This window comes from Megascapheus bottae, chromosome 9 (genome assembly GCF_031878675.1).
Source record: "Megascapheus bottae isolate mThoBot1 chromosome 9, mThoBot2.hap1, whole genome shotgun sequence".
Taxonomy (NCBI): Eukaryota; Metazoa; Chordata; class Mammalia; order Rodentia; family Geomyidae; genus Megascapheus; species Megascapheus bottae.
In genome coordinates, this window is record NC_143517.1 from 69112335 (window position 1) to 69137395 (window position 25061).

At 45.9% G+C, this 25061-nt stretch overlaps 1 protein-coding gene across 3 annotated transcripts; it reads right to left on the reverse strand.

Moving 5' to 3' along the window:
- Positions 1 to 1241: 1241 nt before the first annotated feature.
- Positions 1242 to 20877, reverse strand: LOC150059401 (uncharacterized). Of its 3 annotated transcripts, none has more exons than XM_090339614.1 (6): positions 20574 to 20877; positions 15471 to 15557; positions 15217 to 15343; positions 14871 to 14984; positions 9997 to 10059; positions 1242 to 2946 (listed from the first exon to the last, which is right to left on the reverse strand). In XM_090339614.1, exons 2-6 carry the CDS (start codon positions 15510 to 15512, stop codon positions 1643 to 1645), a joined length of 1650 nt encoding a protein of 549 aa, XP_090195740.1. In that variant the 5' UTR covers positions 15513 to 15557; positions 20574 to 20877; the 3' UTR covers positions 1242 to 1642. The 3 variants fall into 3 exon arrangements, with proteins under 3 accessions (XP_090195740.1, XP_090195739.1, XP_090195741.1); XM_090339613.1 differs by having other exon boundaries at positions 20526 to 20877; XM_090339615.1 differs by lacking the exons at positions 15471 to 15557; positions 20574 to 20877 and adding an exon at positions 6800 to 6857 and having other exon boundaries at positions 15217 to 15302.
- Between the last annotated feature and the right edge of the window lie 4184 nt (positions 20878 to 25061).

Below are 25061 nucleotides of genomic sequence, written 5' to 3' on the forward strand. Positions count from 1 at the left end.
AGGACTGCTATGGTAAGGTTGTTGCAAAAATTCTCCACTAGAGTGCCTAGTGGAGCCATGGGAGTTGAACACTTGCCCTTAAAATCTCCGAACAAAGCCATCTTCAGTATGTGGTATGCGAAGTTGAATGTGCTGGTGGTCTCTAGCTCATGAAAGCAAGATGGTGGACTGTGATCAAAACTTGAGGCCTGAAGCCTTGGGTACCCACCCCACTGCCCACTGTGCCTAGGCTGGCCAGATTTGGAGCTTGAAGATGTCCAGATGTGCCATCAGCCCTGCTGCTTCAATCTTGCTGGGAAAATTTGATCCTTTTGTTATCTAAGAATGTTCAACCTGTCTCTGTTCCACCACAGTGTTAGAAGTATACAACTTTCTCCTCTCCTGCCCCCACTTTTTTTTTTGGTCAGTCATGGGACTTGAACTCAGGGCCTGAGCACTGTCCTTGGGCTTTTTCAATGCTAGGCCTAGACTTGGGAGCAACGCTAGAATGAGTTAAATCTTAGCATCTTAGCACAAGTAGAATGGAACAACTTTATTTTTTTTTGAATTGTGAAAAGGACATGACTTCTTGGGTCAGGGATGGAATTCAGTTATTTGACTATTATACAGTTTATGTGCTGGGGGCACATGTAGCCCAGACTGGCCTTGAATTTACAAATCCACTTGCATCAGCCTCTGGAGTGCTAGGATTACAGGTTTATGCTACCGGTTGTTAGCTGAATTTTTACAAAGCTATATATATTGTGGGGGTCATGAGGCTTGAAATCAGTCTGGGTGATGTCCCTGAGCTCTTCAGCTCAAGGCTACACCCTACCCTGGAGCCAAGCCCCATTTCCAATTTTCTAGAAGTTAATTGGAGATAAGAGTCTCAGATCCTTTTGTGCCCAGTTGGCTTTGAACCTTGATCCTTAGATCTCAGCCTAATGAGTAGTTAGGATTATAGGTGTGAGCCACTGTGCCGGCTAAAATGACATTTTTTACATCAGTTTATTCACACAACACTTGTTTTAATAAAAAAAAAAAACCAATATTCTTTTTTTTTTTTTTTTGCCAGTCCTGGGCTTGAGCTCAGGGCCTGAGCACTGTCCTTGGATTTTCTCAAGGCTAGGGCTCTACCACTTGAGCCTCAGCACCACCTCTGGCTTTTTTCTATGTATGTGGTACCGAGGAATCGAACCCAGGTCTTCATGCATGCAAGGCAAGCACTTTAACCACTAGGCCAAACTCCCGTCCCCCCAATATTCTTGAATAAGAATTAGAATGGTAATATTTAGCAAAGGTATATAGGTTGCTAAGAGAAAGCACTTTATTTGGGATAGAAGGAAGTTTTATTGGGATGAGACGTTATATGCTTTAACTTCCTTACTCATTTCAAAATTCCAATTATTGTTAAGCTAAAAGAGTATTGCAGCTATCTTTACCAATATTCTATACAATCCTAGGATTATTCACCAATATAACTTCAAGACAATAAAGAAAACAGCTACCCTTAGTTTTTGCACAGGAGAGGCATAGAATTGGTTTGAGACAGGGTCAGCAGGGAAGGGAGTCCTATGGAGTTGACAGAAGCTCTTCCTTTCCTGGAAGCTGTCTGTATATCCATGCACTTTTCAGAGCATGGTTCCTGAAGGCCAGAGAAGATTCATAGCTTCTTGTGCACTTTCTGGTGCTGGATCAGGTGCCCGTGCTGATTGAATGCACGCCCACACTCTCCACACTCATAGGGCTTCTCCCCTGTGTGTATACGCTGGTGCTGGATGAGCACCGAATACTGGCTGAAGGCCTTGCCACAACTGTTACACTCGTAGGGCTTTTCACCAGTGTGGGTTCTCAGGTGTACGATCAGAGTTGCCTTTAGACTAAAGGCCTTGCCACATTCAGTACACTGGAAGGGCTTCTCACCTGTGTGAATTCTCTCATGTTGGACCAGAGACCGGCGAGCACTGAAAGCATGTCCACATTCTCCACACACATAGGGTTTCTCCCCCGTGTGCACCCTCTGGTGCTGGATGAGATGTGAGTGCTGCACGAAGGCCTTCCCACACTCATAGCATGCATAGGGCTTCTCCTCAGTGTGGATGCGCTCATGGTTCATCAGGGTTGACCGATGGCTGAAGGTCTTACCGCACTCACTGCACTCGTAAGGCTTTTCCCCAGTGTGCACATTGTGGTGCTGGATGAGGACAGAGCGGTCGCTGAAGGCTTTGCCACACTCGCTGCATGTGTAGGGCTTCTCACCTGTGTGGACCCGCTGGTGCTGCAGGAGGGTTCTCTTCACACTGAACGTCTTGCCACATTCACTGCACCCATGAGGCTTCTCCCCAGTGTGCACCCTCTGGTGGCTCCGCAGCACAGTGCTGTGGTTAAAGGCTTTCCCACACAAGGGACACACGTACGGCCTCTCCCCAGTATGGATCCGCTGGTGCTGGATGAGATGCGAGAGCTGTGTGAAGGCCTTGCGACACTCCAGACACTCATGGGGCTTCTCTCCTGTGTGTATCTTGTGATGCTGAGCAAGGTCTGAGCTTACCCTAAAGGCTTTTCCGCACTCATTACACTCATAGGGCTTCTCACCTGTGTGTATTCTCCTGTGCTTGCTAAGAACTGAGCTCTGGCTGAACGCTTTCCCACAAATGTTACACACATAGGGTTTCTCACCAGTATGGATTCGCTGATGCTGAAGGAGATGGGAACTCCGGCTGAAGCATTTCCCACACTGGATGCACATGTAGGGTCTGTCCCCACAAGAAGCTGTCTGGTGCTTTGTGACTGGACCCTTATGGGGGCCAACAGGGTTTGAACTCGGGTAGAAGCTCTGTTCTGTTTGGTAAGGTTCTTGCTCAGTCTTCCCCAAGTGTGTTTTCCCTAGAATCACTGTTACTTCATCAGAAGCTAATGGCTTTAAACTTAAGTTTATATTTTGGTTTTCTTCCTGGGTTTTGCATTCTGAAACAACAAATCCAAAATGAAGCTGCTAATACTATTCAAACCTGCAGAAAGCAACCCTAACATTAGCTTTGCTGATTTCTCTTTGTGGAGAAATCAAAACATAGCCCACGTAAGGTACACATAGGCATACAGCAGTGTGGATCTCCATGACTCCACACTCTGTTCCCTGGTTGTAGTTGGGTGGACTAAGCTTCCAAAGGCAGAAGTGTAGGACCACGAGGTCTGTACAGGTCTGTATAGGTCAATGCAGTAGCATGGGAGCAGCAAAGCCTACCTAGCCTGAGCAAGAAAGGGACACCTAAGTAAAGTAGGTCAAGAAATATTTTTGTGGGCCAATGGATACATATGTGAGTGGTAATAGCTTCTTTCTTTGTAGGTGGAAAACTCTCTCCCCCCCCACACACACGCGTGAGCGCGCGCGTGCGCGCGCGCATGCGCGAACTGAAATCAGTGCCTTGTGCTTGCTAGACTCTACTGCTTGAGCCATATCCCCAGTCCTTCTTGAGTTTTTTTTTTAACATAGAATATTGTCTATGCCTAGGTTGACCTGCCTAGGATTGATTCTCTCTGTTATGTTCCCTATGTGGCTGGGATGAAAAACACATGTCTTTCTTTCTTTTTTTTTTTTTTTTTTTGCCAGTCCTGGGCTTGAGCTCAGGGCCTGAGCACTGTCCTTGGACTTTCTCAAGGCTAGAGCTCTACCACTTGAACCTCAGCACCACTTCCGGCTTTTTTCTATGTATGTGGTACCGAGGAATCGAACCTGGGTCTTCATGCATGCTAGGCAAGCACTTTAACCACTAGGCCAAACTCCCAGCCCCAAACACATGTCTTTCTTCCCCAGATACTGAGATTGTTTTTTTGTTTTTTTTTTTGGTCTGGGCTGCCCTCAATTCTGATATCCACTTCTTGAGTGTCTGAGATCATAGGCATGAGCTATTGCATGTGACCTTGTGACCTATTTTATGGAAAATAATTTCATAGGGGGGAAAAGGATGGAAACACAGGAGTTATGCAGTGGAAATGGTACCACATTTATTCTGGAGATGAGGCCTGTCAAGGAGGCAGTGTGGGTTGCAGACAGGGATGGGTGGAGATACTTTTAGGATCAAGCCAAGAGCCCTGCAGGCTGTGTATGTACGTGTGGAGAAGGTATAGCTGAGGATAACTATTTCATAAACTCAGACAGATGCTAAGGTTAAGAATGACTCTCAAAGCTGGACTCTAGTGTTCATGAAGTAGCTACTTGGATAGCTGAGATGGGAGAATTGTGGTTCTAGGCCAATCAGGGCCAAAAAGTTCACAAGACATCCTCAACCAACAGCTGCACTTGGTGGTATGTACCTGCTATTTGAGAGGATCAAGGTTTCAGGACAGCTGCAGAAGAAAAGTTCAATCAATTCCACAACTGCCAGACACCCTGGCTCATGCTTGTAATCCTATCTACTCAGAAGGCTGAGATCTGAGGACCACAATTCATTTCCATTCTCAATCTCTCTCTTTCAATCCCTCTCAATCCCTCCCTCCCTCCGCCTTTCCCCCGACTCCCCTAATCCCATGGCATGAAATAAAAAGAACCATAGTCCAGATTTAAGTCCGAGTAAGAAATGAGACCCTGTTTTAAATAAACAGTGCAGAAGAGCTGGGAGTTTGGCCTAGTGGTAGAGTGCTTGCTTAGCATACACAAAGCCCGGGTTCGATTCCTTGGTACCACATACAAAGAAAAATGCCAGAAGTGGTGCTGAGGCTCAAGTGGTAGAGCTCTAGCCTTGAGAAAGTCCAAGGACAGTGCTCAGGCCCTGAGATAAAGCCTAGGACTGGTAAAAACAAAACAAAACAAAAACATAAAACAGCAATAGAGTACTTGCCTAATAAGCAGAGGCCCGGAGTACTACCAAAATTTTGAAAACCACTCACACAAACCTCATGTGGGGCTGCTGCACTGAGTCTGAGTGGTACAAGGAGGACTATCCATTAAGGACATACTTGATTGGAGGAGCATGAGACTGAATGGCAGAGTGCCCTGTGGCTTACTTAGAGCCCAACCTGTCCTCAGGCTCAGGAAGGATATCAGGGCTTGAGAACTATCTCCAAGGCCTCTGCTGAGAACTACTGGGAAGAGCTGTCATATCTATATTTGAGAGAGGTTCTAGGATAAGTAGCCTCACAGCAGAGATGTGAAAATAAAATGTTCATATCCAAGGACATTGGGCTTACGGAAGGTGCCAGTGGGAGCAACCATGGGGCAAAGTTCAGAGTCAGGAAGCTCTCAGAAGATGCTGAGATCATAGGTAAGGATGGCAACCAGAATGTTAGAACCTGCCTCTTTTCCACCTGCCTCCAGAGATTAGTGTGGATAGGAACTAGGTATTTTGGCTCAGACATAATTTTTAGATTGGTCTGCTCTGCCCTGTGTTGGCCTCCAATACAGAGGAGCTTGAGCCTGGAGCGTTTCATTCTGAAGTCCAGTATTAGGAAGGACATTAACTGACAAAAATTACATTTTCCAATTGTATCTATAAAGTATTTGTTTCCTATTAAGCCTTCAGTGTGTGTACATGTATGCATGCACAGGTATTGAGAAAAGCCTTTCTGCAACAGAAGCTTTCTTTCTTTCTTTTCTTTTTCTTTCTTTTTTTTTCCCCAGTCAGTCCTGGGGCTTGAACTCAGGGCCTGAGTATTGTCCTTGGGCTTTCCTAAAGGCCAGTGCTCTATCACTTGAACCATAGTACCATATCTGACTTTTTCTGTATATGTAGTACTGAGGAATTAAATCCAGGGTTTCATGCATGCAAGGCAAGCACTCTACCACTAAGCCACATCCCTAGCCCCAGGGCTGACTTCTAACCAATCTTTAGATCTCAGCTTCTTGATTAGCAAGGATTATAAGCAGGAGCCACAGGCCCTGGCAGAAGCTTTATTTTTCATTCATTCATTTATTCATTCATTGCCCCCATATGCTATGCAAGTGCTCTACCACAGAGCTACAATTATAGCCCAGAAATTTTATTCTGTCATTGTTCAGAAACTAGTTTGGGAAGACATGTGCTAAACAATGGGTCTCCTTCAGGATGCCTCAAGGAGACCTGAAAACTAAGACACTAAGATTCTGAGAGTCTGTCTATCCACAATGCCAAAGGAACTTCAGCCTCCTGAGTTCCTAGGATTACAGTTGTAAGCCTCTGTGCCCAGGATTTACGCAATGTTTTATGACTGAAGTTTTAGAACAAAGATTTGGGAAAAAGTAGATGAAAAATAAAACAAGCTTTAATTTGATTTGTCATGCTTTAGGCATTCAAGTAAAAAAAAAAGAGAAAAGAAAACAAGCAAAACATATTACGCTGGGCATTACAGACCGTATCTATAATGTTAGCTATTCTGAAAGTAGAATTAGGAGTATCAATCATGGGGTGAGGCTGGCCTTTGGCAAAAACATGAGATCCAGGGGTTGGAAGTATGGCTCAGATGGCAGAGTGTGCAAGCACAGGACCCTGAGTTTAAACCCTAGTACTGATAAAAGACAGAAAGGGAGGGAGGGAGGGGGTGGAGTTGGGTATTGGTGGCTCACACCTATAATCCTAGCTACTCAGGGAGCTAAGATCTGAGGATCATGGTTCAAAGCCAGACAAGGCAGGAAAGTCCATGAGCCTTGCCCTGCACCCTCCCACCCCAAGTACTGGGGCTTGGACACAGGGCCTGTCTTGGACACTTTTGCTCAAGGTTAGTCCTCTGCAACTTGAGCCACAGCACCACTTCTTGCTTTTTCTGGGTATGTGGTACCGAGATAGCGAACCTAGGGCTTCGTGCATACTAGGAAAGCACTCCTGGCCCAAGTCCAGGAGACTCTTACCTCCAATTAACCACCAGAGAAAACTGGAAGTAGAGCTGTGGCTTAAAGTAGCAGAGCACTAGAAAAGAAAGATGAAGGGACAGGAGTGAGAGAAGAGGGAGAGAGGGAGCAGGGAGGGAGAGAGAGCGGGAAAAGAAGGGAAGAGAAGGGGAGTGAAGGGAAAGGGGAGGGAAGGAAGCTTCATTAAAAACTTGGCTCACGAGGCCGGGAGTTTGGTCTAGTGGTAGAGTGCTTGCCTAGCATGCACGAAGATCCAGGTTCAATTCCTCGGTACCACATACACAGAAAAAAGCCGGAAGTGGTGCTGAGGCTCAAGTGGTAGAGCTCTAGCCTTGAGAAAGTCCAAGGACAGGGCTCATGCCCTGAGCTCAAGCCCAGGACTAGCAAAAAACAAACAAAACTTCAGTCACATCTGTAATCCTAGCTACTCAGGAGGTTGAGATCTGAGAATCGAGGTTTAAAGACAGCCCCAGCCTAGGCACAAACAGATCTCCTGAAACTTTTTCTTTTTTTTTTTGCCAGTTCTGGGCTTGAGCTCAGGGCCTGAGCACAGCCTTTTGATTTTCTCAAGGCTAGAGGTCTACTACTTGAGCCTCAGCACCACTTCTGGCTTTTTTTTTCTATGTATGTGGTACTAAGGAATCAAACCCAAGTCTTCATGCATGCTAGGCAAGCACTTTAACCACTAGGCCAAACTCTCGGCCACTCCTGAGATTCTTATCTCCAATTAAACTTTAGCAAACTAGAAAAAGGAAGTGGGGCTGTGGCTCCAGGGATAGGGTGGTAGCCTTGTGCTGAAGAGCTCAGGACAGTGCCAGACCGAGATCAACAACAACAAAAAACTTGAGACATTCAGAAAAATAACTAAAACAAAAGGAATAAGAGTACGACTCAAGTGGTAGAATGCCTGCCCAGAAAGCCTGAGACCCTTAGTTAAAATCCTAATACTGCACAACACAACAGTAACAAAAAAACAGATAAAGCAATTAAAGAACCAGGTTTATGCTGGAGTAACATACACTGGGAATTTCCACAGAGGGATAAAAAAGTTAAGACACAGTCCAGTAGAAAGGCAAGAGAAAATAGCCTAGTGGTAGAATGCTCTAGCATGCATGAAGAGCGGGGTTCGATTCCTCAGTACAACATACATAGAAAAAGCCAGAGGTGGTGCTGTGGCTCAAGTGGTAGAACATTAGGCCTTGAGAAAGCCCAAGGACAGTGCTCAGGCCTTGAGTTCTATACCCAGGAATGCAAAAACAAACTAACAAAAAATAGCAGCTGGGCGCAGTGGCTCATGCCTATAATCCTAGCTACTTAAGATGTTGAGATCTGAGGATCATGGTTCAAAGCCAGCCTGGGCACTAAAGAAGGTGTGACTCTTATCTCTAATTCATCACTAGAAAAATGGAAGTGGAGCTGTGGCTCAGGGGTAGGGTGGCAGTCTACCCCTGAGCTCAGGGACGGCTCTCAAGCCCAGAGTTCAAGCTCCATGACCCCAACCCCCGAAACAAAACAAAACAAGACAAAACAAAATGGCCAGCCAAGCACCAATGGCCCATGCTTATAATTCTAGCTACTAAGGGGACTGAGATCTGACAACTGCAGTTCAAAGCCAGTCTGGTCAGAAAAGTCCGTGTGATTCTTATCTCCAATTAATCATCAAAAAGCTGTATGGCTCAAATGGCAAAACACGAGCCTTGAGGAACAAAGCTTAGGGACAGTGCTCAGACTTAGTATTAGCCCCAAGACTAATACAAAGTAATAACAACAATAATGAACAGGGTGTTGGTGGCTCACACCTGTAAGCATAGCTGCTCAAGAGGTAAGACTGTTATGAACCTTCCTGCCTGTCCTGTCTTCCAACCATGAGCCTTACATCTCATCCCTCTGTTAGCTAGGCACCCAGGTAAGTTTTATTTTTCTTTTCTTTTCTTTTTTTTTTAAGTCATTAGCATCTTTACAGAAATAAAAGCCTATAGGCCAAAGAAAGAATTCGTAATTTACATTAAAAGGTATCATTTCTATAGTTTGTGGTGTTTCCTAAGTAGATGGCTTCATACCTAACCCAGAGTAATGATAGGAATAAAACTTTTTTTCCCTGCCATTTCTGGGGCTTGAACTTGGGGCCTGGGCACTGTCCTCGGTCATTCTCAAGACTAACACTCTACCACTAGAGCCACAGCACCACTTCCAATTTTTTCTGTGTGTGTGGTACTGAGGAACCGAACCTAGAGTTCTGTGCATGCTAGGCAAGCACTCTACCACTAGGCCATGCAACCTGGCTGGAAATAAAATAATTTTAATAAGAAAAATGAATCAATAGGTGGGTGCCGGTTGCTCACACCTGCAATCCTAGCTATAATGGAGGCTGAGATCTGAGGATTGTGGTTCAAAGCCAGCCTGGGCACAAAAGTTTAGGAGAAGCCAGGTGCTGGTGGCTCATTGCCTGTAATCCTAGCTACTCAGGAGGCTAAGATCATGCCAACCCCAGCATGAAAGTTCTTGAGTCTCTCATCTCCAATTAACCACACAGAAAACTGGACATGGCAATGTGGCTCAAGGGGTAGAGGGTTAGATTTGAGCTGAAGAGCTCAGGGACAGTGTCCAGGCTCAGAGTTCAAGCTCCATGATTGACAAAAACAAAACAAAAAGCCAAAAGAACACAAAAATTATAACCCAAACATGTAAAGGTAGAAAAAGCAACTACCAAAACAAGTTATTTATTTATTTATTTATTTATTGCCAGTTCTGGGCTTGAACTCAGGGCCTGAGCACTGTCCTTGGGTTTTCTCAAGTCTAGAATTCTATCACTTGAGCCACAGCACCATTTTTGGCTTTTTTTTTTTTTCTTTGCCAGTCCTGGGCTTGAGCTCAAGGCCTGAGCACTGTTCTTGGGCTATTCTCAAGGTTAGAACTCTGCCACTTGAGCCACAGTACCACTTCCAGCCTTTTTCTATGTATGTGGTACCGAGGAATCGAACCTGGGTCTTCGTGCATGCTAGGCAGACACTCTACCACTAGGCCAAATTCCCGACCCCCAAAACAAATTTTTAATTAGGAAAAGTATGTTGTAGAGATTGTGTAAACTATAGAACAAGCTTTGTAGCACTCTAATGAATAGCAATATACTGTTTTGGTTATATAGGATTACCACTTTTGGAATTATATTGAATTAAAAATAAAAAATATGCACTTACTCCATGGACAAGATAAACTGTCCTGTTGCATAGAGTTTGCAGTGTGGTCACATTTGAGGCTGTCTGTAAAAGAAAGAGAGTTAGGTGACAACAAAACATTTCCCTGGAGAGTGGAAAAATTCTCCCACTGTTGTTAGAACATGTGAGTGAACTGGGCACTGGTGCCTCACGCCTGTTAGCCTAGCTCTTCAGGAGGCTGAGATCAGTGGATCGCAGTTCAAAGCCAGGGTGGGCACGAAAGTCTGTGAGACTTTTTTTTTTTTGCCAGTCCTGGGGCATGCACTCAGGGCCTGGGCACTGTTCTTGGGCTTTCTCAAGGCTAGAGCTCTACCACTTGAGCTACAGCATTACTTCTGGCTTTTTCTATGTATGCAGTCCTGGGGAATAGAACCCTGGTCTTCATGCACACTAGGCAAGCACTCTACTAGGCTAAACTAGCCCCTGTGAGACATTTATCTCCAATTAACCAACAGAAAACTGGAAGTGGCACTGTGACTCAGGACAGAGCCCAGGTCCAGACTACAAGCCCCATGACCATCATACTGAGGAGCTAAAAAAGTGCCCCCATTCTGAAGCAGCAACCGTCTGGTTGGTTATGTAAAACTGTGAGTGAACCAAAAGTGCACATACATTAAAGAAACAGAGTTGTGGTGTCATTAAGTCCCAGGAACTGACCTGTCTGTGTTAAAATTAACCAGAACTTGTGTAAATTTAGGAGATGACAGTTGTTTCCTAGAACCATACCATAAATCTACCCTCAGACTGCTAATTAGGACTCTACTGGTGTGGGAATCTTCCTCAGCACCCACTGCCTTGAACTGTCCCTAATCTATAGTCTTTGAAAACAGCTGTTCGTTAGCACCCACTGCCTTGAACTATCCCTAACCCCTACCTTATCTCACTTCAATTAATTGCTGAATTGCAGAATTGCTGAATTGGGAAACCGAGCTGCAGCCCTTTTGAATAAAGCCTTGCTTTTGCATTTCGGAACGTCTGACTCTGGGTGGTCTCTTGGTGCTCATCTTGAGACTTGGGCAGAACAATGCAAAAAAAAAAAACATGTGAGTGCACAGTAGGGTGCAGCAGGGTGGACACACTGTATTCACTAGTAGAGCTATCAAGAGAAGGCTCCGTAGCACTCTGCTACCTGCTGGTTGAGGCTGACACCATGCCCTCTCAGTGGCAGTCAGTAACTGCTTCCATGCACATCTATATTTAGAACTCGCTCAGTTTCATTCTCTACAGTGACCTGTACCAGAGGCAGTGATCAGCGGTTTTTGTATTCTTGGAAAATTTCAGTCTTCAGTACAAAACTCAGAGTTTGCCAACAAGTCATTTTCCACAACAGTCTGGCCTCTTTGGAGAACAAGTCTGGCTTGACAGTAGACAGAAATGCTTTCTTGTTTCTTTTGGTTACAGTCAGCAGCCTAAAGTTCTTTGTAAAGTTCTGAGTGGTGTTACACACTTAGTTCTAGTTACTCTAGAGGCTGAGATAAGAGAGCTTGGTGAGGTGGCTCTGCCTGTAATCCTAGCTACTCTGGAGGCTGAGATCTGAGGATCACGGCTCAAAGCCAGCCGGAGAACAAAAGAACTGATTAACCTCAGGAAAAAGGGAAATGGGGACTGCCTCCAGGGTAGGGTGGTAGCCTTGAGCTGACGAGCTCAGGAACAAACCCCCAGTCCCACGGGAAGAACAGTAACCTTGAGCTGAAGAGCACAGGGAGAGGGCCCAGGCCGAGTTCAAGCCCACACACACAAAAAAAGGATTATTTGAGCCAGATATAAACTAGCTGGAGAAACAGCATCTCAAAGACAGAAAAAAAGTCTTTTGCAAGATTCTGTAACATACTGTGTGTCCCCTTGTTCCAGTCCTGAGGCAGGCATACTCGCTGTTCCTCTAATAACAGGCCAATAGAGGCAGATTGTTTGTAATACTGAGGGCCCTGTCTTCATTGCCTTTGGAAACAAGGAGCAGTTCTCACAAGGGAAACAGCCACACTGAAATGCTGAACCCAATAAATCACTGGAGTATGACATGTGCTATCCCATCTTCCCAAGATTCTGATATCACTGTGCTACAATCAAAAGTTCTTCATCCAAAACTACTATGAACACAACTTTCAGGGCTAGATCTACATATATAATCCCGTCATCTTCTGTTTTATAATTTTTTTTTCTCCATAAATATCTCATACATCTTGATTCCTATGATTCTACATTAGATTCCTTTATGCTTCCTGTATTACATTATTATGTTACTGGGTGGGGGGGGGTTGTGGGCCTTAAACTCAGGGTCTGGAGGCTGTCACTGAGCCTCTTTGTGATGGAGGCTAGTTCTCTACCACTTGAGTTACTGCGATACTTCTGGGTTTTGAGTGGTCAATTGGAGTTTCATGAGGATTTTTCAGCCTGTGCCAGCTTCAAATTGCATTCCTCAGATCACAGCCTCCTGAGTAGCTGGTCAATAGAAACACAAATGATTTTGGGGCTGGGAGCGTGGCCAAGTGGTAGAGTGCTCAGTATGTACAAAGACCCAGGTTTGACTCCTTGGTACCATATACCTGGAAAAAAGCCAAGAGTGGTGCTGTGGCTTAAGTGATAGAACATTAACCTTGAGGAAGCCCAAGGACAGTGCTCAAGTGCTCAGGCCCTGAGTCCAAGCCCCAGGAATGGCCAAAAAAAAAGAAAAAGAAAGGAAGAAAGAAAAAAGACAAATGATTTTGCATCTGGTAATATTTTTAAATTCTCTTGTAAATCCAGCCAGTAGAAAAGTCTGTGAGAATATTATTTCCAATTAGTCAACAGAAAACTGGAAGTGGAGCTTTGGGTAAAAGTGGAACAGAAAGAGTCTTGAGCAGAAGAGCCCAAGGACAGCACCTAAGTACTGAATTCAAGCCACATGACTGTAATCACAGCAACTTATTCAAATTGACATGGGAAAAGAGATGTACCCTAAGTCTCAGTGTCAGCTGAAAATTCCAACCTCGCCCAGTCTTCCTAGTATATAAATCTTAACTAGGAATTTAACTCCTTAGCTTGGCACCATTAGGGCACATCTGTAATCCTAACTATTCAGGAAACTGAAATCTGAGGATCAGTCCATGCAGGATGTGAGATTCTTATCTCCCATGAACCACCAAAAAAGCCCAGAAGTGGAGCTATGGTTCAAGTAGTTCAGTGATAGCCTTGAGTAAAACAACACAAAACAAAAACACCCTCAGGGATAGTTTCCAGGCCCTGAGTTCAAGCCTTAAGACTAGCACAAAATAAAAGAGTTAAGTATCAATGTATGTGAAGTAATGCACCTTCTATCTTATGAATATAATGTAACCCTTTATTAATTACAATAAAAATATATGAAAAGAATTAAGGTTTTTTTAAAGAATTTAGTAAAATAGATTTTCACATCATATTTCAATTTATTCTAGCTTCCAAGTTTTTATTTTATTCTCATTGCTTTGAGACTTTGGTGTTTAAATACAAACATATTGTAAGCTAAAAAAAAAAATCTAGGGCTGGGAGTTTGGCCTAATGGTAGAGTGCTTGCCTAGCATGCACGAAGACCCGGGTTCAATTCCTCTGTACCACATAACATAGAAAAAAGCTGGAAGTGGTGCCAAGGCTCAAGTGGTAGAGCTCTAGCCTTGAGAAAGTCTAAGGACAGTGCTTAGGTCCTGAGTTCAAGGCCCAGGACTGGGGAAAAAAAAAAAAAAATCTAGGGACTGGGAGCTTGGCCTAGTGGTAGAGTGCTTGCCTAGAATGCACAAAGACCCAGGTTTGATTCCTCAGTACCACATACATAGGAAAGCTGGAAGTGGTGCTGTGCCTCAAGTGGTAGAGCACTAGCTTTGAGGAAAGCCCAAGCAGTACTCAGGCCCTGAGTTCAGTGTCTAGGACTGGCAAAAACAAAAACAAAAACAAACAAACAAAACCCTAATTCTTTTTTTTTTTTTTTTGCCAGTCCTGGCCTTGAGCTCAGGGCCTGAGCACTGGCCTTGGACTTTCTCAAGGCTAGAGCTCTACCACTTGAGCCACAGCACCACTTCTGGCTTTTTTCTATGTATGTGGTATCGAGGAATCGAACCCGGGTCTTCAGGCATGCTAGGCAAGCACTTTAACCACTAGGCCAAACTCTCGGCCCACCCTAATTCTTTTCTAAGTTGACAATATTATTTTGCACACTGCTTTGACTTGCTCAAATAGCAAATTTTCAGCTTTTTTTTTTTTTTTTGTCAGTCTGGGACTTGAACTCTGGACTTGGGCGCTGTCCCTGGGCTCCTCAGCTCCTAGGCTACCGCCCCTACCCCTTGAGCCACAGTGTCACTTCCAGTTTTCTGGTGATTAATTGAAGATAAGAATCTCATACTTTTTAGTGCCAGGGTTGGCTTTGAACTAAGATCCTCAGATCTCAGCCTCCTGAGTAGTTAGGATTAAAGGCGTGAGCCAACAGGTCTGGCTCAGGTTTGTTTATTTTTTGCCAGTCCTGGGCTTGAGCTCAGGGCCTACCCACTGTACTTAGACTTTCTCAAGGCCAGAGCTCTACCACTTGAGCCACAGCACCACTTCCAGCTTTTTTTCTATGTATGTGGTATCAAGGAATCAAATCTGGGTCTTCATGCATGCTAGGCAAGCACTCTACCACTAGGCCAAACTCCTGGCCCTACCTTATCTCTTTTAGACTTAGTTCTACCACCTTGCCCAGCTTCATTGCTATACCTACTTCCTTCCTGGCCTAGCACTTGGCCACCTGTGGACTTCTGGGTTAGGTGAGGCTTGAAAGGCTCATCCTAAATTGGTGGAAATCACTGCGACTAGAGGCTGAGTATGAACAAGCCCAGACTTTACTGAAAGCAAGGATCATTTCCATCACTCACCTGAGAGGCTACTGCCCAGGCCCTGGCTTTCCTCAGCTCCTTGCCCATCCAGGACCCATGGATCTTCTCCACGTTCCAGCTGGGAAATCACACTGGGCTTGGATCCTGGCAACCCTGTTAGTTGGGAGGGAAGCCTTTTGTTTATACATTTACCAATATCTTCTTAGCCAGTGTCACCTCTGGGGACTTGAAGATGGGAAGGACTTACTTTTTGATAATAAACACGCTGGAGATGAGTGAGCCTTCAGGAGCCAGTCCTGAGTCCCTACTCGACAGTCATCTCCTTTTGGAAGCCCTTATCCCGGTTTACCATGTAGATACATACAGGATTTTGGAGGAGCCTTACCCAATGAAACCACATTCCCATAGGTCTCCATCATCACATTTCTGTAGAGACCCCTCTGAGCAGGACCCAGGCGGTTCCATTCTTCCTGTGAGAGGAGCACAGCCACATCCTCAAAAGTCACTTTTACCTGGAATGATAAAGAGATTCAGGTAAGACTGAACCTCAGTGTCTAAGAGTGGGGAAGGATTGACTGAGTATATGGTGATGAGGTGATACTCAACTCAGGCTTCCCTGCAAAGCTTGGGATAGCTTACCTGTGGTGCTGCTGGCAGCGGCAGAAACCCAGCTGCTGCCATCACCTGACTTCCGGGACCTGAGTGGGCAACAGGAATCAGAGAATCCTGTAGGGCTCAGAGAGAGGAAGAACATGTAAGCGATCAGGCTTTGCTCCCAAGAGCCCGACTTCAAAGCTAGTGAGAGGCATGCGGAGATGAGGCCTAAGGAACTGTTACCATAGTAGCTCTTTTGTGTCACATCCCCTCACCCCATGCCAACTTTGATTTTATATTGTGGAGGTCTGTCTGGGCCCTAAACAAATACAGGGTTCCAGGACATGGTCCCAGGCAAAACAGGACTCTGGTCATGGCCCAGGAAAGTCTCACTTTGTAAGTACCAAAGATGGGCTGGGAGCATAGCCTCGTGGTAGAGCTTGTCTGGCATGTACAAAACCCTGGGTTCAATTCCTCAGTACCATATACAGAAAAAGCTGGAAATGTTGTTGTGGCTCAAGTGGCAAGAGTACTAGCTTTGAGAAAAAGTGCTGAGAACAGTGCCTAGGATCTGAAATCAAGCCCCAGGATGAGAAAAACAAATAAAGGCACCAAAGATTTCTGAGCTCCAAGTGGAGGGTATCTACTGTCTCCCTGAGGGCAAAGAGTTCCAACTCTTTTCTTTCCAGACTTCAGGGACCTTCATGATTGGTTGATCACATCCTTTGCTCAGTCCCATGGTTTTGCCTGTATACAATAATAGCAGTTTCTCAGGAATTAGTGTGTTCTATAGCTAAAGCACTTATGTGAGCCATATAGGGGCTACACGTATAAGACCCAGTTACCTCCTTGTATAGTGTCTGTTAACCTATTCAACATGAAGAGAATTCTTTTTTTAATGTTTATTTTTTGCCAGTCCTGGCTTGAAATCAGGGCCTAAGCACTGTCCTTGGGCTTTTTCTTTTGTGGGTCGTGGGGCTTGAATTCGGCCTGGGTGCTGTCCCTGAGCTTTTCAGCTCAAGGCTACTGCTCTACCCTTGAGCCAAGTCCCACTTCCCATTTTCTAGAGGTTAATTGGAGATAAAGAGTCTCAGGTCCTTTTGTGATGGGCTGGCACCTTGATCCTCAGATCTCAGCCTCTTGAGTAGCTAGGATTACAGAATAAGCCATTTCATCCAGCATCTTTGGGCTTTTTCAAGGCTGGTAACCAAGGAATCGAACTCGGGTCATCATGCATGCTAGGCATTCTACTAGTAGGCCAAACTCCCGGCCCTATCCAGTTACCTCCTAAGATACACTCTCAATAAGGAGAAACTTTGCCACCAGGGTGGGAACTAAATGGTCTTGCTTGAAGCACACATGTCTACAGAGGGGCTAGTCCCAGACCCTGAGTCATGCTTGTGCATTCTTTGGCAGCCCTAGCTTTGACAGGGTAGAGTTCTCAGCCTGGGAACTGGCAACACAAACTGAGCAGTGGTTGCTCTGAGTTGAGTAACCTAGGAATCTAGTCTAAGACCTAAAGGAGGTCTTGCCTTTAAGTGAGAAGAAGAGCCCTGGATGTGGGTAGGTGCTGGGTATAAGTGTGACAAGGTACTGCAATATCCAACATATTCAAAGGGCAGGGGGACAACTGATACAACTGGCCCAGTAGAGAATGTGGTTTAATCTAGAATATCAAAGGAGAACCTGCAGCAGTGACACAGAAACTATCCTACAATCAAAGGCAAGCACATGACCGATGGGATAGTCAAGAGTGAAATGACTGTATTATGGTCTTCCTGGAGAAGTGCCTAGGGGCAGGAAGAATCATCTCAATGCCCATTCTCCCAAATGTGTGCACATTTTGACAGGTGCAGGTGGTTTTTCAAATCAATGCAAGACAAATTATTTAACAGTGCATAGTGAGAAAAATGATTAGGAGGTGAAGGTACATCCCAAGCTCATTCCACACCTAAATAAATTCTAGAGGGACTCAACATATTACAACTGTTAGAAACAAACAACAAATTAGTTGGGCACTGGTGGCTTGTGCTTATAATTCTAGTTAACTCAGGAGCTGAGATTGTGGTGCAAAGACAGTCTGAGGGGCTGGGAGTGTGACTTAGTGATAGAATGCTTGCCTAGCATGCATGAAGCACTGGGTTCCATTCCCTAGCACCACATAAACAGAAAAAACCCGGAAGTGGTGCTGTGGCTCACATGGTAGAGTGCTAGCCTTGAGCAAAAACAGTTCAGGGACAGTATTCAGGCCCTGAGTTTAATCCCTAGAATGGCACAAAACAAAATAGTCTGTGTAGGAAAGTTTGTGAAAGTCTGATCTCAAATTAACCACCCCAACCTGGAAGTAGAGCTGTGGCTCAAGTGGTAGAATGCTAGCCTTGAGCACAAAAATAGCTCAGGGACAGCACGCAGGCTGTGAGTTCAAGTCCTAGGTTCCCAACAAACAACAGCAGCAGCAATAGCAAAACAAATTAGTTAAAAAATAATCTTTTGTGAGCTGGGTGTGGTGGCTCACACCTGTAATCCTAGCTACTCAGGAGGCTGAGATGTGAGGATTCAAAGCCAGCCCGGGCTGTTAAACTCTTATGTCCAATTAACCACTGGAAAACTGGAAGTGGTGCTGTAGCTGAAGGGGTAGGGCAGTAGCCTTGAGCTGAAAAGCTCAGGGTCAGTGCCCAAGCCCAGAGTTCAAGGCCTGACCAAGGGAAAAAAAAAATCTTTGTGGGCTGGGAGTTTAGCCTAGTAGTAGAATGCTTGTCTAGCATACACAAAGACCTGGTTTGATTCCTTGGTACTACATAAACAGGAAAAGCCAGAAGTAGTGCTGTGGCTCAAGTGGTAGAACTTGAGAAAACTCAAAGACAGTGCTGAAGTTCTGAGTTCAAGCCCCAGGACCAACAAAATCATCATCATCATCATCATCATCATCATCATCATCATCTTTGTGGCTGAGAGTGTAGCTTAGTGGTAGACTGCATGCATGAAGCCCTGGGTTCGATTGCTCAGGACCACATAAACAGAAAAAGCCGAAAGTGGTGCTGTGCTAGCCTTGAACACAGAGAGGCTCAGGGACAGAGCCTGGACCCTGAGTTCTAGCCCCAGGACTGGCAAAAAAAAAAAAAAAAAAATTAAGTATGGCAGCCCTCTGAAACATACCATATAGTTTCAATTCCCCTCTCCCCTACTCCACCTGGGGCTGGAACTAAGGTTACCAGCACTGTCCCTGAGTTTCTTTTGCTCATGGCTAGCACTCTACCACTTGAGTCAGTGTCAGTGTCACTTCCTTTTTTTTTTTCTTTTTTTTTTTTTTACCAGTCCTGGGCTTGAGCTCAGGGCTTGAGCACTGTCCTTGGACTTTCTCAAGGCTAGAGCTCTACCACTTGAGCCACAGCACCACTTCTGGCTTTTTTCTATGTATGTGGTACCGTGGAATCCAACCCGGGTCTTCGTGCATGCTAGGCAAGCACTTTAACCACTAGGCCAAACTCCAGGCCCCCACTTCCTTTTTTTTTTGGTGGTTCATGGGGCTTGAACTCCGCCTGGGAGTTGTCCCTGAGCTCTTCAGCTCAAAGCTACTGCCCTACCCTAGAGCCAAACCCCACTTCCCATTTTCTAGAAGTTAACTGGAGATAAAGAGTTTCAGGTCCTTTTGAACCTTAATCCTCAGATCTCAGCCTCTTGAGTAGCTAGGATTACAGGGGTGAGCCACCATGCCCAGCTTCACTTCCTGCTTTTTAAGTATATGTGGTACCGAGGAATTGAACCCAGGGCTTCATGCAGGCTAGACAAGCATTCTATACTAAGCCACATTCTCAGCCCCCAAATCCTTCTTTTGGCTAGTCCTGGGACTTGAACTCAGGGACTTGAGCACTGTTCTTGGACTTTCTCAAGGCTAGAGCTTTACCAATTGAGCCACAGGACCACTGTGGTACCAAGGACTTGAGCCCTGGTTTTCGGGCATGCTAGGCAAGCATTCTACTACTAGGCCAAACTCCCCCGCCCTGTATTCTTTTTAAAAAATGTGGCCTTCAAAGAGATGCTAATAGCTGAGACACAACTGAATGTTTTGGCTTTCCCAACAGAAAATCCAGCATTTCTATGGCAAGGATTTAGGGATAAATTCTCCACACTTCAGGAGAGGTTACAACATTAACTTAACCCTCTACCGCTCTGGGTTCCAACAGTAAACTGCCGGCGGTGCAAAGCATACTTAATGGATGTCCAAGACAAGTTTGTAACAGTGATAATCCACAAACATCCACGAGGCAGGGAGTATACCCAAAGGAGGTTTGCTTTTAAAGGGCGGGCTTGCAGAAATACTTGTATCCACACCCGAGCACCATTTTTGTTAACCTGGCAGGGTATTGGGCAGAGTGTTATTTTTCCAACCTGCTTGCATTAAGAGAATTATTACATGTGATTTATTACAATTTAAAAGCCAACCATAAAACAGAGAATACTACATTAAAATATGACTATTAGAAAGTAAAAGAGGGCTGGGACTTTGGCCTAATGGTAGAGTGCTTGAGTAGCATGCAAGAAGACCAGGTTCGATTTTTTGGTTACCACATATATAGAAAAAACCAGAAATGATGATGTGGCTCAAGTGGTAGAACTCTAGCCTTGAGAAAGCCCACGGACAGTGCTCAGCCCTGAGTTCAAACCCCAGGACTGGAAAAAAAATTTTAAAAGAAAAGTAGAGAAAACATAGTATTGGTAGAAAAAAAGGTATTTGAGGAAAGGTGCATTAGGCCACTAAGAGAACAATGCATCCTCGCTTGGACAGGAAGTCGTCTTCGTTGCCAAGAACGTGGCGCAGGGGCCCACGCACCATCGCTCAGAAAACCCTGAGGTCTAGCCGGGTAGGGTAGGGGGTAGGGTGCCCTGGGCGGTCACAGCTACTCGGGCAGTCAAGGCCGAACGACCAGTTAAACCAGAAGCTGAAGCCCAGCGTTGGCAACACTGAAGGAGCCAACTCCTTCCTCTCTGTCTGTCTGTCTCTCCCTCCCTCTTACACTCACACACACTCACTCACACGCACGCGCGCGCGCGCGCAGCCTCCTTCCCTCCCACCCTCCCCTAAACACCCTGCCAAACTGCCAACGCTTGGGGAGGGCCCTGTCCCCGAGTCCGGCGCCCAACTCCGACCTTGGCTGGCTGGAGGCGCGACGCGGGTGCAGGATGCAGGGTGCAGGGGCTCTGAGAGGTGTCACAGGGGAGGGCCCGGCTCGCGTCCACGGCCCACGACCGCGCGTCCGCGAGGCGAAGGCCAGGCGTCGGCGGGGACCCGAGGCTGGGTGCGGGAGAGGAGAGGCCTCCACCCGCCGGGAATCGAATCCACTCACAGCCAGCCGCAAGCCCTCGGCCCGCGGGCACGGCGGCGGAGCCCAGACAAAGGGGCCCGGCTGCGGGTCTGAGCGGCCGCCCATCCCGGGAGGGTCTGTCCGCAGGCTCCGCCCCGACGCCGGGACCGCGGGTTCCGGAGCGCCACACTGCGGATCCGGAAGTGTGCCCCGCCCACCCACTCATTTCCGCCCGCCCGCCCCGCCCACCCATTCATTTCCGCCCGCCCGCCCCGCCCCGCCCCGCCCCGCCCTGCCCCGCCGTCCTGCTCTTGGGAACCGACCGCCGGGCAGCTTTTCCGAGACGCTTGAATGCTGGGGCCTTCTCCGGTCCCAGGATCCCGCGCGGCGCTACTCACACTTCCGGGCGCGTGGCGGAAGTGAGTCCCCCGGCCGGGGTGGCGCTCTGACTTCCTCCACCCGACCCCTCGGCCAGCCCGGGGATGCTGTCGCCCCTAGCCCAGGTGTCCGCTCCGGTGTGGCGGCTCGCCGCGGTCGTCTTGCTTGGGGCGGGTGAGCGTCGCGCAGGGCAGCAGGGCCTCCTCCCCTCTCGCCCCGCCCCGCACGCCCGTCCTCCCCTGCTCCGGGCCTTCCGGCGTCTCAGCGGGGCGCGGAGGAGGCGCGAGCCGGCGCAGGCCCTGGAGACGAGGGGCTCAGGCCTTCTGCCCGGGTGGCTTTCAACTGCTGTCCTCAGGTCTCAGGCGTGAGAGCCATTGGTGCTTGGCTGAAAACTTCAAAAAAGGTGTTCTTGTGGCGTTGCTCAGAGTTTACCAGGTCATAGGTGAGGTAGTAAGTAGATTTCCTTCCTGGATAACGTCGCTCCGTTCATTTCCCCCCTCCTATCCCTCTAGGCTCACATTGTTATTTTTACTAATTTAATATGTTACTGTCTCAGGATTGGCATGATGTAACAGAAATTTAACAGCTTGACACCCATAATTATGTAATTATACATAAACTTAATAACAGCATAACACCTATCATTCTAGCTACTCTGGAGTTGAGGCCCTGTAATCTTTCACTTGGAAGCCCGCCTGGGCAGAAAATCCCGAGGTACCCCATCTTCAAGCAGTAAAGAGCTGAGCAAGAGGCCCCTAGTTCAAACTTATATACCAGTTAAATAGATAGATATATATTTTATTTTTTGCTTGTCCTGGGGTTTGAACTCAAAGCCTTGCTCAGAGCGCTTAGCATTTTCACTCGGCTCATGATCTACTACTGTGGGGGTTCCTTAGAATAAAAAGCTCCTAGACTAAGTTGGGATACTGAGGCAGGAATTTGACCCCTCACTGGAAACTAAGGAATGCTATAAAACTGCACATTTTCTTTCCTTCCTTCCTTCCTTCCTCCCTCTCTCCCTCCCTCTCCCTCCCTCCCTCCCTCCCTCTCCCTCTCTCTCTCCTTCTCTCTCTCCTTTCTCTTTCTTTCTTTCTTTCTTTCTTTCTTTCTTTCTTTCTTTCTTTCTTTCTTTCTTTCTTTCTTTCTTTCTTTCTTTCTTGTAGGTCATGGGGCTTGAACTCTGCCTGTTGCACTGTCCTTGAGCTCCTCAGGTTAAGGCTACTGCCCTACCCCTGGGCCTGGGCGTTGTCCCTGAGTTCTTCAGCTCTTAAGTCTGCACTGTGTTCCTGGCCAGCCAGCTTCTGCAACACCTTAATAAATTCTTCAAACCCTAAATCTGAGTTGGTGGGCTTATTGTTGGACCCCATAACACTACTGGAGCAATGCTTCCAGTTTTTTGTTTTGTTTTGTTTTGCTGGTTAATAAGAGAGAAGGATCTCAGATTTGTCTACTCAGGCTAGTAAGACTAGCCTGAGCTCATGCCAGGCATGAGCTCCTGGCACCCTGCATAAATGTACATTTCAGACATCATATTTCAGGGGCCGGGAGTTTGGCTTAGTGGTAGAGTGCTTGCCTAGCATGCAGGAAGACCCGGGTTCAATTCCTCGGTACCCCACATATAGAGCAAAAAGCCGGAAGTGGTGCTGAGGCTCAAGTGGTAGAGCTCTAGCCTTGAGAAAGTCCAAGGACAGTGCTCAAGCCCTGAGCCCAAGCCCAGGACTGGCAAAAAAAAAAAAAAAAAAAAAAAAGAAATCATATTTCAGGGGTAGGGAGTTTGACTTAGAGGCAGAGTGCTTGCCTAGCATGCAGGTCATTACCACATACATTGAAGAAGCTGGAAATGGTGCTGTGGCTCAAGTGGTAGTGCTCTAACCTTGAGAACAGTGCTCAGGCCCTGAGCTCAAGTCCAGGAGTAGCAAATAAATAAATAAATAATATTTCATTCTGATATCCACATTGAAAGGGAAATAAAGAAAATGGAGCTACACAATTCCTAACCTTTTTTCTACCCTTTAGAATAATTATAGGCTCAGAGTTGGTGATGTCTGTGGGTTTTCCCATACAAAACATCTACTCTGTTGGTCATATAGAAGTTTTTTATTATATTTCTTATCTTCCTTTTTTCTTTCTAAAAAAATAGAATCAGGGGCCGGGAGTTTGGCCTAGTGGTTAAAGTGCTTGCCTAGCATGCATGAAGACCCAGGTTCGATTCCTCAGTACCACATACATAGAAAAAAGCCGGAAGTGGTGCTGAGGCTCAAGTGGTAGAGCTCTAGTCTTGAGAAAGTCCAAGGACAGTGTTCAGACCCTGAGCTCAAGCCCAGGACTGGCAAAAAAAAAAAAAAAATAGAATCAGATATGAGAATATATCTATACGGGATACATTTAATTAGTTTAAAATCACATACCACATCTCAACTAAATTATCTGAAACTTGTTTCTAATTGTTAAACATCTGTAAATTAGTTTTATCAAAATTTAACAACGACATAAAAGAAAATGGGAGGCATTAGTGTGAACAGTTGCTCCTGTTTTGCTGTGGTTTGAATGTGTCCAACAAAAGTTGTTGTGTAGGAAACGAGCTCTACTGCCAAAGGGTGGACAGAGAGGACCTTTAAGAGATACTAAGTCATGGGATATGAGGGTAGCTTCTACTGTGTTGTGTCACTGCCAAAACTTTTTTCTTTCTTTTTTTTTTTCTTGGTCATGGGGCTTGAACACTTTGCTGGGTGCTGTCCCTGAGCATTTCAGCTCAAGGCTACCGCCCTACCCCTGCCCAGTTTAGTCCTTGAGACTTTTTTTTTTTGGGGGGGGGGGTCATGGGTCTTGAACTCCGCCAGGGCACTGTCCCTGAGCTTTTCAGCTCAAGGCTGCCACCCTATCCCTGGGTCTGGGCATTGTCTTTGAGCTCTTCCGCTCCAGGCTACCCACCTACCTTTGAGCCAAGCCCCACTTCTTGTTTTCCTAGAGGTTAATTGGAGAAAAGAGTCTCAGGTCCTTTTGTGCCTGGGCTGGCTTTGAACCTAGATCTGAGTAGCTTCTGAGTAGCTAGGATTACAGGCGTGAACCATCACGCTTGGCTTCCTTGAGACTCTTTTTTTTTCTTTTATTATATTTTTTTATTTTTCATATATTTGTTTTTGTAATTAATAGAAGGGTTACATGATATTTGCCAGATAGATAGTGCATTAATTCCCATACATTGATATCCTTTCACATGTCTTGATCCCCATTTCCCTCACCCCCACCCCCATCCCTCATCTTGTTTTCCCCCGTTCCCTATCCAATTTCAAATAACCAAATACAAATATATCCAATATATCAGTTAACAAAGTGAGATACTGTAACAATATGAGATAACCAAGGGACAGCAAAAGAGATGAGAGATAACATGGTACCTTAAGAACAACAATCATTCATTATGTGGCTCATGTTTCTATATCCTAGAGATCCTTTCATTTAGCATCCTACTATATGGCCTTATGTATCAAGGTTTTGCTCTATTGCAAATCTCTGCTAGTAGAGCCCAAGGTTTCTACTGATTATGATGAATGAGGGAAACCATTGAGCCTAAGTTCCTTTGAGTCTGGCTTACTTCACTTAATATGATTTTTTTCTAAGTCTTTCCATTTCTTAACAAATGGGGCAATGTCATTCTTTCTGACAGGAGCATAGAATTCCACTGTGTACAAATACCACATCTTGTTGATCCACTCATCAACTGAGGGACATCTAGGTTGGTTCCATATGTTTGCTATGGTAAATAGTGCTGCAGTGAACATTGTTGTGCTGGTGGATTTAGTATGTCCTTGTTTCTGGATGATTGGGTAAATGCCAAGTAGTGGAATTGCTGGGTCATAGAGGAGTTCTATGTTTAGCCTTTTGAGGAACTGCCATACTGCTTTTCATAGTGGTTGAACGAGTTTGCACTCCCACCAATAGTGTAGTAGTGATC